The following is a 19,658-nucleotide window of genomic DNA, read 5'->3' as shown; positions in this document are numbered from 1 at the left end:
AAAAATAAACTGATGAAATTCATATATATATTATTTAACCCAATACACTCCAAATATTAGCATTTCAAAATATAATCAATATAAATATATTACTTTAAAAAATTGATATATTAATGAGCTATTAAATTATTTTTCTTTTTCTTTCAGGAAGCATTTTATCATTGCTCCAAGTTTAAGAATTTTCACTGACAGAAAATCAACACTTTTAGAAAATTTCCCATATAAATCTGCTCAGCTTTTGAATCTTGGATTTGTAGCCATATTTCTCTCCAATATAGGCAACCATTCTGTCCATGATTGATAGAACAGTCTTAACCTTCAATTTCAATACTGGGCCTTGACTAAGGAAGCTCTTCAGGACCAGTTTTAATTTAGAAAGAGTGGCTTTGTCTAAAGGAGATGCAGTAGTAACCATGTAAGGTAATTCTCTATGGTGGACACTCATCATTAACATTAATGAGATATTTTAAATTATTTTGTTTTAAATACTGTCTTCAAAATCCAATGTGTTATACTTACAGCATATTTTAGTTCAGACTAGCCATATTTCATATGCTCAATAGCCACCTATGGCTAATGCCTGCTGTATTGGACAGCATGGTCCTGGATGATCTCATCCAAGGCCTTAACTTAAAATGCTATCTATATGCTGATTATTCTCAAATTTCTATTTGGACCTCTCTTCTGAACTCCAGACTCAGATATCCAGGAGTATATTTGACATCACTCCTTGGATACCTAATATGTATCTCTAATTTATCATGTTCTCCTCGAAACTTACTCTTCCCCATCTCAGTTACTGGCATCTCCATCATTTCAGTTGCTCAGGCCAAAAACACTGGAGTCAACCTTGACTCCTCTTTCCTCAAACTTCATGTTCGATCCACAACTCCTGTGGCACTTAGTTCCATATTCAAGATATATCCAGAATCTAATTCACTACCACTACCATGGTCCAAACTCCCTGTATCTCTTGTCTAGATTATTGCAGTAGCATCCCAAATGATGCCCCATAGTCCAGTCTCCTCCTAGCAGCCAGATGTCCTTTAATAACATAATCCAGATCATGTCACCCATCTGCTCAAAATTCTCCAGTGGCTCCTGATCTCGCTCAGTGTAAAAGCCAGTCCTTATGACCTTCAGAACTCTACAGGATCTGGCCTCCTGTTACTTCTCTGACCGCATCTCCTACTATCCTCCTCCTTGCTCACTCTACTCTAGCCATCCTTGCCTCCTGTTTTTCCTTTAACATGACCGTCAAGTCATGATCTAGCTTCAGGACCTTTAGACTTGCAATATCCTCACTTATCCCCATGGCTCACTCTCTCATCTCTTCCAATTCTCTGCTCAGATATCTTCTCAGGGAATGACTTGAATGAATCATGACATGACATGACATGAATAGCTGTCATAAGGAGGTGGCAGGGCACTAGTGCCACATACTTGCCCGTCTAACAGTACTTAACGCACAATTAACTTTCCACATTTATTGAGCACCCATTATATATAAAACAGACATGTATGATTGGCTGCTCTTAGTAAAGGGAAACATTGAAATAATCTTATTGCTTTAGAAGGTTCTTGAACATTTTCAGCACATACTGGAACAAATGTTTCTTGAACATTTTCAGCACACACTGGAACAAACAGGTGAATTCCTTAGTCACTGAGAAAGCAGCATCTATTAACAAACAGGAATATCTTGTCAGATTATTGTAGGGCTTCCTCCTCTTAGGCAATCAGAATCTACAAACACAGTCCCTCAGTCCAGGCAGTATTTAAATCACTGCAGTATTAGAACACTTGGTTCCAGTCCTAGTTTTTGTTTTTTTTTTTTTTTTTTGCGGTACGCGGGCCTCTCACTGCTGTGGTCCCTCCCGTTGCGGAGCACAGGTAACGGACGCGAAAGCTCAGCGGCCATGGCTCATGGGCCCAGCAGCTCCGCGGCATGTGGGATCCTCCCGGACTGGGGCACGAACCCGTGTCCCCTGCATCGGCAGGTGGACTCTCAACCACTGCGCCACCAGGGAAACCCCCAGTCCTAGTTTTATTCTTAGTTTGGTAGATGACAAGCTTCTTTTACTGTCTCAATTCTTTTATTCCCATGATAAAATGTTTAATCTCATCCACTTCTCAATTCAGGTTAGGAAAATAGGACTATATAATTGGGTGTTACAAGCTGCCACAATTATGTATGCATTACGAAGTTTGAGAACAAAAAAATCTTTTAAATCTAGGAATTTCTAAATCCGGACTATTTAAAACTAGTCTTCAGTTTGTGGTAGACTTAAGATCTTTAGGTTTTTTCCTTTTTCTTTTTTTAAGCCCAATTTTCACTTAACACCACTTCTGTGATTTAACTGATAGCTTATTTCAGTTCACACCTGCTAGTGTTTCAGTCTAACTTAACCCAAAACAAAGGAGAAACATGATCAACCTGAGAAATCAAAAAGCGTAGTTAGTTCATACCAGGAATGAATTTGAGAGTATGATGATGGGGAAGAAAAAGGAAGTAATGGGGGAACAGATGAAAATAAAAGAAAGTCATGCTAAATTTATTAAAATGCCTCAGTTCAATCCAACAAGTGTTTATTGTGTGCAAGGCATTACGCTGGTCTTTTTAGTAATGCCAAGATGAGCGAGACAGTGTTTGCCATTAAGGAGGCAGGAGTATGAGGTGAATTAAGAATGGCCACAAATTATTAAAATATCATGCAGAGTACATAAGGGAAATACAAGGAGAAAGAAAACTGACATTAAGGATGTTTTAATATGCCAGGGGCAGTCACATGTTAACTCACATATATTAACAAGCCTTCCAAAACTTCCAGGTAAGCTACAGGAGGATAGGTAACTTGTTCAAGATCATTTAAGCTAGACTGTCTATATTGGCTTCGTCTTCAACCCAGGTTCCAAAGCCTAGGCTCCTTTCAGAACACCATAGTTAAGGGGAAGCTCTGAGGAGGGGTGGGAGAGGATTGTTAGGCTGGAGGTAACAAAGAGATCAGAAAAGTTGTCCCGGACGGCGCGTGAGGTGGGCCTTGAAGATGAACCGGAGACTGGGCAGCCCCGTGGGAGGAAAAGGGAGGAGCTTTCTGCTAAGGAAGGAGTGAGGGCTACTGGCTGCTCTCCCAATCCTCCGGGTTGAGCAGTCGTCCAGTAGGTCCCCTCCCCGCCCCCCATCTTTTCCTTTGGGGTTTTTCATTGTTCACCAATTTCACCTTTAGGGACCTGTGTTTTCTTTTTTCCCTTGAAATTTTAAACATCTCCATGTTTTAAAAGCGACCAGAGTCCCTTGTACGGTGGTGGGGGTCCGACCGGCGCCCCTGGCGCACCCCCTCTCTCCCACCTCCTCAGCCAGGCCGCCACCTGGGGAGTGGCGTTAGTCCCCGGGTAAGGGGGCTCTCTCCCACCGGATTCTCGCCTGTGGGCGCAGACGTCTGAGGCCGGGTTGGGGCAGCCCCCGCGGCGGCGCGCGTGGTTGGCGAGGGCGGGGCGGGGTGGGGCGGGACCGCTGGCGCACCTGCCCTGAGCGGCCGGGCTCGCGGCGGCTGCGCGGACAACGTCCCCCTCCCTCCCGTCCCGCCGTGTGTTTACGTGGAGACGAAGATGGCGGCGGCGGTGACGACGCTACCCGTGCGGCCGAAGACGGTCAGCCAGTGAGCGCCGAAACTGGTTCCACTCGAGCGGGGGGGAGCGCCTGGCCCAGCCCTGCTCCTCGGGCCACGGAGCTTGCGGTCGCATCCCCGTGTGAACCGACCTTTCCTTTCTGTCCCTACCCCCTGCCTGTCTTCCCCCAGCCTTCCCCGCAGACGCTATGGAGGACGAAGAGAGACAGAAGAAGCTGGAGGCTGGCAAAGCCAAGGTAAGAGAGCTGGAGGCCGCCCGGCCTGCGCTGGGAGGCGGTGGCTGGGAAGGGTTGGGGAGGGGGCCTGGGAAGCGGAGATCTTAGCAGCCCTGGTGCGTCGCCTGGGGAGGGAGGTGCTGCAGGGTCTGCGTTTTCCCCTCGCCTTCTCTCCCTTTTCTAACTGAAAAAACCTGGTGATAAACTACCTAACGGATACTTCCGTGATGATTGGGTGCTGTGGCTCCTTTCTCGTGAATGCCCAAATATTAAAAATCTTTTACTGTATTGCCATAAGCTGATATTTATTGCTTTTAAATCTACAGCGTTTCGCTTTTTTAGGGAGTTTTCTGGGTTGTGCAGGCATTGTGCTTTTCAGGGTGGGGATTTGGGGCCTTTCTTTATTCGGTAGGGGATTTGTACGCTCATCATCAGCTTGGCTTTCTTAGGTGGCACGCTGGCACTCTTGGGTGTGTGATTGGCCTGTGACAGCTGCCTCAGCCGTGGCTTGAGAGTGCCACAAGTGCCAGCTGTGAACTTCGCTTTAGGGCCGTTTTTAGAAGCATGGCTTTGTATGTTTGTGTTTGGAGGTCTTTGTCATGGCATGCGCTTTGTATTGTGTGGAATGTTAATGCAGTATGTGAATGGAACTCCTGGGAACGCAAGGTTCCATATTCTAAGCAACACCTATAGAATTCCTGCTTTAAACAATTGAATTGTTTTATATATCTTGTTGAGTCCCAATGTGTGTATGAAAAAACCTGTAAAGCAAACAATGCAAAAGGTATTATTCACTGGGTTTCTTGAAAAATTTAACAGACAAAATATAAATTAAATAGAATATTTCTTTAAAAAATTACATGTTTGAACATATTTTTTGTCTGGCCTCAAAGGCTCCCTTCCTCCCGATAATGAAATTACCGTTTTTAGACTATATTTTGTCTTATTAGAGATCAGTGTTAGTAACCATACTTGCACCTCAATTAAATTATAATATAGTTAACTGTTTCTTCTCTCTTCCTCACCTTCTCCTTCCTCCAAATAAATAAACGAGACTGGGTCTGTGATTTCAGTAATCACTGAAGGGCCATACTGCAGAGATACAGTGGTAGATGCTTAGCACAAGTTTCTTAAATTAATATAAACATATGAACTAGCTTCATATTATCTAAGGTCAAAGTGTAAGTGCTTGTATGTTATCGGGTAGATTATTACTTTAGGATCTATACATGGAAGGAAAAGGGTATCGAGGCATCTTTAGAAGCCCAAAGTTGCTTACATTTCTGCAGTCTGAGGGTCTGAGTGTGATCTGTGAATCCAAGACAGTGGAGGTAAAGTGTGTACCCCCTTCCAAAAGCATCGAAGTTCTGTTCTAATTAGACATTTTGTTTGTCTGTTTGTTACCTGAGAATTTTTACTGTCTCCAGAAGTATCTTTCCTAGGTATATGTGAAGCAGTCCAAAAAACATAGTTTACTTTGGACAACACATTTCATAATAGAGGATTTATTTAAATTGCTTTGATTTGGCAAAAAAGAATTCTAGTTTCTTTGTGTGTATGTGTGTTTTTTGTCTTTCAAAATTCTGCCTATGGGATAAAAATCTCCTTTTAACATTCACTTTTATTGTAGAAGATTATCTTCTAGAATAGATCCCAATTTTTCCAGTCAGAAATAAATCTGTGAGACATGTAAGGCAAGATACATTTGCTGGAGCATTGGCGACACAATATAAAAACGCAGGAACAAACTTCAAAGACAATATTAGGAGAATCGTTTTCTAAACTATATTAGTGTGATGGAATATTATTCAGCTGTTAAGGTTATGAAGACTGATAGGAACATGGAAAATAGGTGAAAACAGCATCATCAAAAATAGTGTAGACATTACTTCATTTGTATAAATGTGTGCTTTTAGATTAGGACTTAAAAACTTTGGATTGTAAGTGTAAGGTCGTTCAGCAAACCTGTATCGAACTGCTGTTTTATACCAAGAGCCAGAGATAACAGAGGTGGTGATAGTCTCTGCTTTCATGTTGCTCAAAGTTTAGTGGGACGGACAGACACTGGGTAATAAGTAGAATGAGAGAGATGGTATAGTAGGATATTGGGCGAATTTTTTCATTTGGTAAAATGTGTTAAATGTTGCTACCTCGTTTTTAAGACTGTTTTACAAAGAAAGCTCTTGATGTTAATGCAGTCTAGCATAATATCTATCAGATAGTGAGTACTCAGTAAATATTTGCTTAGTGAATTAATGAGCAGAATGACTATGAATTGTTAATGGGTGCTACTTTACTAGCATGTTGTAATTTAATAACAGTATTCCAGAATTCTCTTAATTGGAAGTATCTTATTGCTGGCATTAGAAATCTCTTAAAATCATCATTTCTAAAACTTATTCAGACACTTGGTTCTCTAAATGTCTTGTTTGTTCATTGGACTTAAATATTGTATTTGATAGTCTAGTTTTACAAACCACAACTTGTAAATTTTTTACTTGGTTTTTGGTAAGCTGTTCATTGGAAAACTTCCTTCCTTGCTCCATCTCCTGTGCCTCCTCCCCTAACTTGCTGTTTTAGATTTGCTGTGACTAGAGAACCCAGTAACTGAGCTTGATACAGTGGTTTGTAATAACCAAGCATTGATGGAGCCTGGTGAATGGGCTTTATGACAGTTTAGTTCTTCTGCTACCTGTTGGTTTTTTCGTTTGCTGTTGGGTCCTCAGCTACTTCCTCAGTGTTGATGTAGTAAGAAGCCTGACCCGTGGAGATGTGAGACATTACTGCATTAAGTAAATATTTTCAGAGCTGGGCTTCCCTGGTGGCGTAGTGGTTGAGAGTCCGCCTGCCGATGCAGGTTCGTGCCCCGGTCCGGGAAGATCCCACATGCCGCGGAGCGGCTGGGCCCGTGAGCCATGGCCGCTGAGCCTGCATGTCCGGAGCCTGTGCTCCGCAACGGGAGAGGCCACAACAGTGAGAGGCCCGCGTACGGCAAAAAAAAAAAAAAAATTTCAGAGCTGGGCTAACACTCCTGCAAGGTGCTGACAGCGACGGTACTACATAGGCTGTCCTTGTGTTGATCCAAACTATTCTAACTTCACTTTAAATGACTTCATTTTTTCCCAAGTAAAATTATTTACAGTATTATGTAAAGAAAGTATTGTAATATTAGCTAACAAAATTAGAGGACAGTTATGTATTTAGTATAAAATTACTTCTGCAAATTCACCTTAGGTATACTTTTTAACATTCTACTAATGTAGTAGAATTCAGTAAAACCAAAGTTTTTAATCAACTATTCAGCATTTTATATAATTGGCATTATTTGTTGAATAATTATTAAAAATATTTGCCTATTGCATTCAGTAAATACTAATCATATGATTTTTATTTGTTTAATGAGCATTTTCAGTTTGGAAAGTAGTGCCAATTGTATGCAAAAAAGGACGGTGCTCTGTGCAACCTTTATATTAGGTTATTGATAACAGGACTTTTCAATTACTTTTTCCACTCAGATAGACAAAGTTAGTTATGGTGTACAATTGTTCTTTGCATATTTCAGACACAGTGCTCCACCACTAAGAAAGTTGCTCTCCCTCCTTGTTTCTTTTAAACTTTCTAGATTTTAATTCTTATATGTGACATAGCTTGCTTAGCTTTCAAAGTGGATACAGGAGTTTGATACCTTCAACATTTATTGCAACAGTGGTGCATTGTCTGTGACTTAAAAACTGATTAATGAACTTTAGGCTTTGTTGGGAAAAAAACAAAGCAAAACATGATTTTTAGATTATGAGCTTTAAGAGAGAATATGGAGGAAAGAATGGGCAGAACAGGTTTCTTGAAGTATATATTGAAGAAAGGTTTTTAAGGCCATTCCAAGAAGTGGCAGGAACAGGGATAGAGAAGTGGTTGGGTAAAAAAGATCCTTAAGATCCAATGCAAATGAAGCAACTGACAAAGGATTAATCTCCAAAATTTATAAGCAGCTCATGCAGCTCAATAACAAAAAAACAAACAATCCAATCCAAAAATGGGCAGAAGACCTAAATAGACATTTCTCCAAAGAAGATATACAGACTGCCAACAAACACATGAAAGAATGCTCAACATCATTAATCATTAGAGAAATGCAAATCAAAACTACAATGAGATATCATCTCACACCAGTCAGAATAGCCATCATCAAAAAAATCTAGAAACAATAAATGCTGGAGAGGGTGTGGAGAAAAGGGAACACTCTTGCACTGCTGGTAGGAATGTGAATTGGTACAGCCACTATGGAGAACAGTATGGAGTTTCCTTAAAAAACTACAAATAGAAGTACCATATGACCCAGCAATCCCACTACTGGGCATATACCCTGAGAAAACCATAATTCAAAAAGAGTCATGTACCAAAATGTTCATTGCAGCTCTATTTACAATAGCCCGGAGACAGAAACAACCTAAGTGTCCATCATTGGATGAATGGATAAAGAAGATGTGGCACATATATACAATGGAATATTACTCAGCCATAAAAAGAAACGAAATTGAGTTATTTGTAGTGAGGTGGATAGACCTAGAGTCTGTCATACAGAGTGAAGTAAGTCAGAAAGAGAAGGACAAATACCATATGCTAACACATATATATGGAATTTAAGAAAAAATAAATGTCATGAAGAACCTAGGGGTAAGACAGGAATAAAGACACAGACCTACTAGAGAATGGACTTGAGGATATGGGGAGGGGGAGGGTAAGCTGTGACAAAGCGAGAGAGTGGCATGGACATATATACACTACCAAACGTAAGATAGCTCGTGGAAGCAGCTGCATAGCACAGGGAGATCAGCTCGGTGCTTTGTGACCGCCTGGAGGGGTGGGATAGGGAGGGTGGCAGGGAGGGAGATGCAAGAGGGAAGAGATATGGGAGCATATGTATATGTATAACTGATTCACTTTGTTCTAAAGCAGAAACTAACACACCATTGTAAAGCAATTATACTCCAATAAAGATGTTAAAAAAAAAAAAATAAGATCCAATGAAGAGAGATTTGGCAAGGAGGTCTGTGGTGTCCTGTCAGTGAAACTGAAAGTCGAATGAGCACATGGAAAAGAGGAAGTGAAAAAGATAGGACATATCCAAGTGACTGGAATATGACAAGATTGGGGCAAAAATTATTTTCAAACAAAACACCTCTTATTTTTATATATAAAAAAGTTTGTCGTAAGAACTGAACTGTGACCGTAAAATGTTTATCTGTTATAGGCTACTGATTATTGAAATGTAAGTGAATTTCTTCTAATATGGAAGCTAAAAAAGGTTCTCATGGTAAATTGTTAAACATTAAATGGTAAGGAACATTATTTATATTTATTTCTCAATTCATTTCCATTGAAATTGGACATCTTATTGCCTTAGTTAGCATCTCTTTAAAAAGTTTAATTTGGAAAGCTTCAGAATTTTTTAAAGTTTCTTTATAAACTTAGAAAGGTTGTTTTACATCTGGGGCATAGCATCTATTCTATGTGTATATGCTATTTGTCGTACAAGAACGGGCACTAGGACTTTGGAGACATTTACTGGCTTATTTGTTCAACTAACAGTTTTGAACGCCTACAACTGCAGCTATGGACTTTTACTTGGCAAGCACTTATTTAAATTATCATGAAGTCTGTGCCTTATTGTCTGTGGGAATAATCCTGTCACAGTCCATGACTCTTAGCAGGTGTTTTGAAGAATAAATGCGGTGATGGTTGAGAGCTTTTTGAGTTCTTCTGGTGCTAGATATAAAGAATCTATGATTTTTTAATTTTTACTTGAGGTGGAAGTCATATAAAAATTAACCATCTTAAAACAATTCAGAGGCATAACAGTTCAGCGTTGTACAACCACTTCTATCTAGTTCTGAAACATTTTTATCATCCCAGAGTAAAGCCCTGTATCCATTAAGAAGATACTCTTCATTCCCTACTTCCCCCAGCCTCTAGCAACCACCAATCTGCTTTCTGTTTCTATCGGTTTACCTATTCTACATATTTCATATAAATGTAATCATATACTGTTTGACCCTTAATGTCTGTTTTTTTTTTCACTTAGTATAATGTTTTTAAGGTTCATCAGTGTTATAGTATGCATCAGTTCTTCATTTCCTTTTATGGCTGAATAATATTTTGTTGTATGTATATACCACATTTTGTTTATTTATTCATTGATGGGCATTTGAGTTGTTTCTACCTTATGGCTTTTGTGAATAGTGCTGCTTTGAAGATTCATATGTAGTATTTGAGTACCAGTTTTCATTTCCCTTGGGTCTATATCTAGGAGTAGAATTTCTGGATCATATGGTAATTCTATGTTTTTTGAGGAACCACCAAACTTTTTCCATAGTGCCTGTATCTGTTCCCACCAGCAGTGTATGAGGGTTCTAATTTCTCCATATCCTCACCAACACTTATTGTTTTCCATTTTTTTAAGTATATTTGTTTTATTTTTATTTTTGGCCGTGTTGTGTCTTCGTTGCTGCGCGCGGGCTTTCTCTAGTTGGAGCAAGCGGGGGCTACTCTTCATTGCGGTGCGGGGGCTACTCTTCATTGCGGTGCACGGGCATCTCATTGCGGTGGCTTCTTGTTGCAGAGCACAGGCTCTAGTTGCGTGGGCTTCAGTAGTTGTGGCATGTGGGCTCAGTAGTTGTGGCTCGCGAGCTCTAGAGTGCAGGCTCAGTAGTGGTGGCGCACAGGCTTAGTTGCTCCATGACATGTGGGATCTTCCCGGACCCAGGCTCCAACCCGTGTCCTCTGCATTGGCAGGCAGATTCTTAACCACTGTGCCAGCAGTGAAGCTCCTCTATTTTTTTAAAATTATAGCTATTCTAGTGGGTGGGAAGTGGTATCTCATTTTGCTTTTGCGCTTTAATTTCCTAATGACTAAGGATGTTGAACATCTTTACATGTGCTTATTGGCCATTTGTCTGTCTTTGGAGAAATGTCTATTCAAGTCCTTTGCCCATTTTTAAATTCTGTTGTTACCAACTTCTTTTACATAATATTACTGATTATTACTTATTATATTTATCTTACATATATATTTATATACTGAGAGGGAGAGAGAGGGAGAAACATGCAGTCAGACAGGTGATGGAGAGAGGTAGAGAGAGATACACGTCTCCATAGGATCATCTTCCATCTTTTTTTTAGGCCTTCTGGGCTATGCCAAAATTTAAACTGTTCCTTCCTTTGCATAAGTTCCTGGTAGTTTGATTAGAGCATAATGCTAAAGTTAGAATTCTGTGTGGGCCAGTGAGTCATTTCATTCCATAGCCAGTTGTTTTACAAGTGCATGCAGCTGGTTCCAGAGGCACCTATTGGGTTTTTTGCTTGACCATTACCAATCCATTTTCACTATGGGGAAAAAACCCTAATCTTCTTTAGTAACAAAAAGACCTGCCATTTTCATATGTGAACACAATAGGTCTGTACAGATATTTTACTGGTGTAACATACTTTTCTTGTCATGTTGACTCCCCTTTTACTTCTAGAGTTTTTGTGGTCATGGTCACCAAAATATAACTTAGGATACTTAATGCTCATCTAGGTACACTGCATAAAGCTGTGGTCGATTTGCATGTGGATTTAATGCTGTTAAAAACAGAATTGTTCCAGAAGTGGTTTTGCCTAAGTTATTTATTTAAATCTATAGATTCTTTTGTACCATGAAAAATTCCTTCATTCTCTTTGTTTCATGAACAGTGTGGTGTTTGTTTTCAGTTGCCATCAGGGTTATGATTCTTATTGTGGTTTGCTATTCACTGAGATTCTTATGTGGTCTAAAAGTTTCTCTGTAAGTCTAACTTTTTTTTCCTTTTAAGAAATCATTTCTTAAAGCCCCCAAATTTACTTCTTTTCTTGTAAGAGGTCATTTCTCAAAGCCCCCCAAATTATTAATTTTCACTAGTAAGAACTATACTAAACTATTCAAAATCCTAATCTATAAAGATTTGAATTTATAAATTGTATTAATTGAATAGGTTCTCTGGTTACAGAGCTATGAAAAACTAACAGGGTGTAAAGTCTAGAATCTCTTTCCTTCTTTTTCTTGATACTGAACACACAAAATTAGTAAACAAAATTCCTTGTTTGCTAGGGCTCATTCATTGTGGACTCTGATTAGACTGTATTTATTCCTCAAGGGTCTCACTTTTTCAAGTTGATACTGCCTTATTGTTTCCCCAGGGAAGATAGGAACAGGGACCAATTATAACTAAAAATATTCTTCAGATTTATGAAAAAGCAAGTTTAATGTATGAAAGTGTGTAAGAGGATGCAGGGGAAAGAGATGCAGGGATTTGCGACGGGCATGGGGCAGTGATCTGAGTTAATTACTACACCACTTATGGTCTGTTGACTGTGTATGTATAAGTTGATTTCTAAAGTCAAATAAATAAGTAGATGCTGTAAAGGGCAAAGTATTAGAAAATGTGTAGAACCTGCATTAGCAAATATTTGCTGGGAGTTTATATATGAAATAATAGGTTTTGGCTGAAAGTTATAGAAACTTTTCAAAGATAACTTAAAATATTGGGACTATTTTAATGTACAACCATCTACATTTGCCAAACTGATATTTAATTTTTAATTTGTATAAATTCCTCTTCTAATGAAAATATATGTCTGAGCATTTCTACTCCCTTTAACAAGAGAACTCTCAACTTTTCCATTTTAACCAATAGCAATTTTTAGTAAAGTTTGAGAAAAAGAGAAGATAATAATTTGGGATTTTTTTTTAGGTGAGAAGAATATATATATGTATTTTTTAATTAAAAGGGTGAAATGCAGTATAAGTAATTTTAATAGGCATTGGTGTTTTAGTCTTATGACAGAAGAGTCTATATAGTCTTTTTTTCCTCTGTGATTTGGATTTAAAATTTTTAATGTTTGGGACTTCCCCAGTGGCGCAGTGGTTAAGAATCTGCCTGCCAATGCAGGGGATGCGGGTTCGATCCCTGGTCCGGGAAGATCCCACGTGCCACAGAGGAACTAAGCCTGTGTGCCACAACTACTGAGCCTGCGCTCTAGAGCCCGTGAGCCACAACTACTGAGCCCGTGTGCCATAAGTACTGAAGCCTGTGTGCCCTAGAGCCCACGCACCACAACTGCTGAGCCCACATGCTACAACTACTGAAACTCGCATGCTCCAGGGCCCACGTGCTGCACCTACTGAGCCAGCGTGCTGCAGCTACTGAAACCTGCACGCCTAGAGCCCATGCTCCGCAACAAGAGAAGCCAGTGCAGTGAGAAGCCTGGGCACCGCAAGGAAGAGTAGCTCCGGCTCACCACAACTAGAGAAAGCCCACGCGCAGCAAAGAAGACCCAATGCAGCCAAAAATAAATAAATAAATAAAATTTTAATGTTCTTGTTTTCTATCTTATGTGCCATCATATTTTTGAGGCTCAGTAGTTTATACCTATTGAGAAAGCATCTCAGTTGAAAACTAAAACCCTTTGAATTATTCTGCAATTATCTTCCTGTATCCTGTGTACTCATAACTCAATCCCATTAATTGTTTTTTATTCAAAATTTGTCTTCTACTTAGCCTTTTTCTTCCCATTCTAACACCACAACCCAATAGGCCCACATTATCTCACCTTCTATTTGGTTTCCGGGAGTTACTCTCCTTTACCTTTCAGAGCCAACCAATCACCAGATTCTGCTGATTTTACCTTCTAAATATTTCTTGATTTATCCCCACTTCTGTTTCTACCTCATTGTCTTTCACTTGGACAGTGGGAAGGTTGACAGTGGAAGATAGAAGAGTATGAATTTGTGATGATAGTAGCTACCGATTTTTGAGCACTTTCTAATGCTAGGCATTATGCTAAGCGTTTTACATTCATTTTCTTATTTAATCCTTACAACTATTCTAAGAGCTGTGGATACTGTTTCTATCCCTATTTCATAGGTGGGAAAACTAGAGAGGTTAAGTAATTTGCACAAAGTCATGGTGGCAGAACAAGGATTCAAACCCACTCTGACCCAAGAGATTGTGTTCTTAACTTCAGCCCTGCACTGGCTAAACAGTGATCCTTGATCACTGTTTAGGAGGTAAGATTGAGAGGCCTTGATAATTGTTGTAAAGGGTAAGAGAGATGCTATGATCTGAATGTTCATTTCCCCCTAGAAATCATACGTAGCGATCGTACCACCCAAGGTGATTGTATTAGGAGGTGGCATCTTTGGGAAATGACTAAGTCATGAGGGCAGAGCCCTCATAAATGGGATTACTGCTCTTACAAAAGAGAGATTCCTTGCCCCCTTCCACCATGTGAGGCTATAGCAAAACGATGGCCATCTGTGAACTAGAAAGTGGGCTCTCACCAGACACCAGATCTGCTGGTTCCCTGGTCTTGGACTTAACAGCCTCCAGAACTGTGAGAAATAGATTTCTGATGTTTATATGCCACCCAGTCTATGATATTTTGTTATAGCAGCCCAAACAGACTAAGATAAGAGAAGACTCTAGTTTTCTGACTTGAGCAACTTAAGGTATGTAGGCGCTGGTCTCTGAGATAGGGGAACATGGACAAATTTGGGGGAAAAGAGGATTTGAGTGAAATGGGTCTCTGAGATAGGAAATGTGGGCATTTTTGGAGGGTAACAAATATTTTAGTAAGATGAAGATGACTTTTGTTTTGGATACATTGAGTCAGGATATCCTAGGAGAGTGGCCCAGTGTAAAACTGAATATGAGTCTGTTCCTTTAGAAGGCCATGCTAGAGAAATATTTGGTTTAAAGATACTGGCTGACACTCTGGGAGTGGGGAGTTCACTCAAGATGACGACTAAATGGGATACTGAGAGTTGAATTCTGTGGAAACACCCATGTTTAAAAAACAGGTGGAGAAGTATCTGCAAAGAATATTGGATAAAACTATTTACAAAGTAGGAGATGATGATGTCTGTGAGACTAAGGGAAGAGTTTCAAGTAAGGAGTGGCCACTTGTCAAAAATGAGAAATCAAGTATGATGGAGACTTGAAAGTGACCTTGAGCTTTAGCAACAGTTGGTGAGAAAGGGAAGCAAAGAATTCAGATTACTGTGGGATGGAGAATGAATGTGAATCAGGAAAGGGTGGTGAATGCTACCTACTTTTTCAAAGATTTTTTTGTGAAAAGCAGTATAATAGTAGTGGTTATGAGCTTGGACTAGACGAGACAGTCTGGGATCAAATTCTGGCTCTGCAGTTTATTAGCTTTGTGACTTTAGGCAAGTTGCTTAAACTTCTCAGTACTTCTGTTTCCCATCTGGAAAATGAGAAAAATAATAGTACCTGCCTTGGGGTTGTTGTGAGGATTCAGCTAATACATATAAAGCTCTTAGAAGATTGTCAGATTAAAAAACTTTTCAAGAAGTATTAGCCATCATCATCATTATTCTCATGCTGGAAAACTAGATTGGGGAAATAGGCTGGGATCAGATAATGAGGACCCATATGTGTTAGTTGAGACAGTATGGATTTTATCCTAAAAGTAGCCAAAAACTGTCAAAGAATGTATATTTGACATGTTTAACCTTTGAAAAGGGTTACTGTTTTCCAAAAAAGATATCCCATATTCAGGTAGGTATGCTGCCACCAGGTGGCAGGTATATGTTATTGCTATACAGATGAAGCAGTGAAAACATGAGTTGTTTTTTTTTTTTTTTTAATATAAAATATTGAGTGATTCAAATAGCTAAATGGAAGCACCCTACTTCTAGCAGGGCACTTTGTTCCCAAAAAACTGATGAGTTAAGTGAAGGAGAGAAAAAGAGCGTTATAGTAAAGATAGAGAGATTTCAAAGGAAGCTAAGAGAAGTATAGTTGGGCCTCATGGGAAACAGAACAGGCATTTGGAACCAATGCCATTCTCTCTATCATCCCTTATTTCACTTTCACAATATCTGATGCTCCTCTCTTTGCAGATCAGCTTCTTTTGCTTGTACATCAGTTTGCACATGACCAAAAATTAAGGATGAATCCCCAAATTTGTTCTATTCAATGGAATTGTTTCCCACTGTAGACACTTAAAAAAAAAACAAGAAGGGGGAGAGAAAAATTATTTAAATAGTGCAAGCAAATCAATTCATAGAGTAAGCATCTAGCTTAGTGGTTCCCAAACTTTGCTGCACATTAGAAGCCTCTGGAAAGCTTTAAACAATTTCAAAGCCTAAGTCACACTCCAACCCCAAATCAGAAAGTCTGAGGTATGATCCAGGACTCACTTTTTTTTTTTTTTTTTTTTTTTTTTTTTAATGGTACGCGGGCCTCTCACTGTTGTGGCCTCTCCCGTTGCGGAGCACAGGCTCCGGATGCTCAGGCTCAGCAGCCATGGCTCACGGGCCCAGCCACTCCGCGGCATGTGGGACCTTCCTGGACCGGGGCACGAACCCATGTCCCCTGCATCAGTGGGCGGACTCTCAACCACTGCGCCACCAGGGAAGTCCATGACTCACTACATTTTAAAGATCCTCAATGTGCAGTAAAGTTTGGGACCCACTGACATAGCTAATTTGTGTGATTCTGCAAAACTAGGTGATTATACATCATGAACTCTTATATGCCAGCTACTTTACTTGGTGTGCAACTAAAGAAGTAAGGATGATTTCGTCAGAAGGAAAACTGGCTGTGCTGAATACACAAAAAGTATTTTAGTCTGCAACATGACTAGTAGGTTGATAACATAAATGTACTTTATGGGTGAGTTTAGGGATATTTATATGATTATTGCATCATGCACTGATTTTCAAATCCTTCAATAAGATTCATCTCCCCTCTGTTACTTTCTGGATATCTTTTCTAACTCTTTGTTCCCTAATTCCAAGAGAAGAATCTAATCAACTGCCTCTTTTCTCATCAGACTAGACTGAGAGGAGCAGCTGGGGTGTCCTGTATGGTAGGAGCTATGAGTACTGGCCAGTTTCCTCAGCAGGAAGTTCTAAATACATAGTTTAAAAATACTTAAATATGTTTCACCTGCAAAAGAATACATATAAAATATATAGATAAGAAAAATGATTTTTAAAAAATGACCTCTATGCCTGTCACCCAGTTTAAGAAATATACACATTCAAATACATTTGAAACCTTTCCCAATCTAATCTCACCCCCTCTCTACCTAAGGTAACTACAATTCTGAATTTTCTTTATCAGTGCCTTGCTTTTCTGTACCACATATGTTTACATAATATATTAGTTTTGCTGTTTTTGAACTTAATGGTATCATATTATAAGCAGTATTTAATGATTTTCTTTTTGTTCAGTATTATGTAAAGATGTTCACACCTGCATACAATTCCATTATAGGAATTTACCTCATTTAGCATTCTCATATCAATGAGCATTTGGGTTGTTTCCAGTTTTTCTGTTACAAACACTGGTGCTGTGTTAACTTTTGCCCATTTTCCGATGCATATGCCCAAGGCCTAGAGGTGTGCAGAGATCATAATCCCATGGTCCATCAGTCCTCGGGGAGTAGTGAGTGTGTTGTGTTGTGGAATGAGATAGGAAAAGGAAGCAAAACCAAAGCCAACTGATATTTATGTCTTTATTATACACCCAGTTTCATCACAAATGATCTCTGACAGATCATTGGAGCTGTTGATGGGCACTGGATATCTGACAGGATGGGCCATTGAAGTGACCAGATATAGCAGTTCCTTTATTTTTTAAGTCGATATTTCCTGCAAAAAAAAATATGCGTATAAGAGAGAATAATATTCTATTATCTGTGGCTTATAAGTGAACAAACCTCAGATGATAAGCTGGCATGTATTTTTGCTGCTGAGGGTGATAGCATCTGTTACAGATATACCTTGTTTTAGGATTCTCCTTTACATGAACTGCTATTTATTTGTTTATTTTTGATGAGATTAAGCTTTATACTATGCAGAAACTAGATAAGGTTGGGGCAAAGTGCCATTGTTCTCACCGTTCAGTGTTAGCAGTAAATGAGGTGACAGTGAAATGAAACAGAAGTTGGTGGCATCTGAACAGTGAGGTGTAATAATCTGTCACTGTTAGCAGTTATGCTTATGGGATGTCTGGAGAGGGTGTCTGGAGAGGCTGATGAAAGAGGCCAGGCCCCAAGACAGCATAATTCCTGGGACTTCTGCCTTATTTCTGTCTTTTGGGATGAGATTTTTGGTAGATGTGTAGTTGTATTATATCCTTTTAAAAATAGTGATATTAACATATGGGCCCATAGTTTTATTAGTGAATATTCTTTACAGATCTTTGGGGGAGGGAGGGAGGCAGTGAAAATCTCTCAGAAAAGAAAACAATTACCCGTAGTCTCATAACCTACAAGTAATCACTATTAACAGTTTGTTCATTCTTTGTTTCTATGTGTATTTTTAAACTTAGCTTGAATCATACTCTGCATGCAGTTTTGGTCTCTTTTCTCCCCCAGCTTTATGTTGAGAGCATTTTCCCACATTAAATTTTTTTTGAAAACATTATCTTTGACAGGTACATAATATTACATAGTATGGTTGTATAGTAATGTAACCATGGACCTGATTTATCATTTTAGGTTTTTTTTTTTAGAAACTATACAGGTATTCTGAAGTTCTGAGGAATAAGCCTAAAACTATTGCTTATGGTTCCTGTTTTCTGTAAAAAAAAATTATCTTTTTTTTCACTCAGCAAATTTTTATTGAGAACCTATATGCAGGCACTATTCGAGACTTAAGAGTATTAAATAGGCTTTGATTTTGATTAAAAATCCCTGTCCTCCTGGAGCATCTCTTCTAGTTATTTGTTCTACAATAATAATTTGACTTCATATACTTCTTATAGTAACATGAGCCTAAAACAGTATTTTGATAATTTTATATACTTAGAACTGATTTGTTCTAAACACTATACTATAATCATTCCACTTTTTATTCTGTATGTTTTTTCATTTGGTATCATTTCATAATTGATACTATTTATTGAACTGTTTTTTCAAGCAACAGTTAAAAAGGAACTTTTATAATGTAGAATTCTAGTTTTTCTTCTACATAATTAAGTGAGAGTATGGGGAAGAAAAAGGGAAAGAAACAGTTGAAAAAAACTTTTCCAATTTAAGCATAAATTAAAAGAAATTTTATTTATTGATTGACATATAGTTGATCTACAATATTATATTATTTTCAAGTGTACAACATAGAGATTTAATATTTTTATAGGTTATACTCCATTTAAAGTTATTATAAAATATAGGCTATATTCCCTGTGCTGTACAGTATATCCTTGTACCTTACTTATAATATTTTATACATAGTAGTTTGTACCTCTTAATCCCCTACCACTGTATCTTGCCTCTTGCCCAACTGGTAACCACTAGTGTGTTCTCTATATCTGAGTCTGTTTCTGTTTTGTTATATTCATTTGTTTGTTCTGTTTTTTAGATTCCACATATAAGTGAAAACATACAGTATTTGTCTTTCTCTGTCTGACTTATTTCAGTAAGCATAAAACCTTCTGGTCCATCCATGTTGATACAAATGGCAGAAGTTCGTTCTTTTTTATGTCTGAGTAATATTCCATTGTATGTATACCACATTTTCTTTATTCATTCATCTGTTGATGGACGCTTAGGTTGCTTCCATATGTTGGGTATTGTAAATAATGCTACTGTGGACATTGGGGTGCATGTATCTTTTTGAATTACTGTTTTTGTTTTCTTCAGATATATCACCTAGGAGTGGACTTGTTGGATCATATGGTAAAACTGAAAGAAGTTTTAAGAGATCCTTCTAATCCTCCTCTTCATTGTACAGTTGAAAAAACTGAGTTCTCTTGAGGTTAAG

General features: G+C 38.8%; 1 protein-coding gene across 9 annotated transcripts in view; it reads left to right on the top strand.

Moving 5' to 3' along the window:
* Nucleotides 1-3,608: 3,608 nt before the first annotated feature.
* The window catches only part of AKAP9 (A-kinase anchoring protein 9), a gene marked incomplete at its 3' end in the record, with an annotated part of 146,319 nt that continues 130,269 nt past the window's right edge, over nt 3,609-19,658 (top strand). For all 9 annotated transcript variants that reach the window (XM_082846665.1, XM_082846662.1, XM_082846660.1 and 6 more), the window contains exon 1: nt 3,609-3,865. In XM_082846665.1, the coding sequence (XP_082702791.1) occupies nt 3,818-3,865 (48 nt within the window). In that variant the 5' untranslated portion in view covers nt 3,609-3,817. The remainder of the gene's footprint in view (nt 3,866-19,658) is intronic.

The sequence above is a fragment of the Leucopleurus acutus genome, assembly GCF_964270905.1.
Source record: "Leucopleurus acutus genome assembly, chromosome: 9".
NCBI lineage: Eukaryota > Metazoa > Chordata > Mammalia > Artiodactyla > Delphinidae > Leucopleurus > Leucopleurus acutus.
Note: the sequence above shows the minus strand (reverse complement) of the source record. Positions and strands in the feature narration are given on the sequence as shown.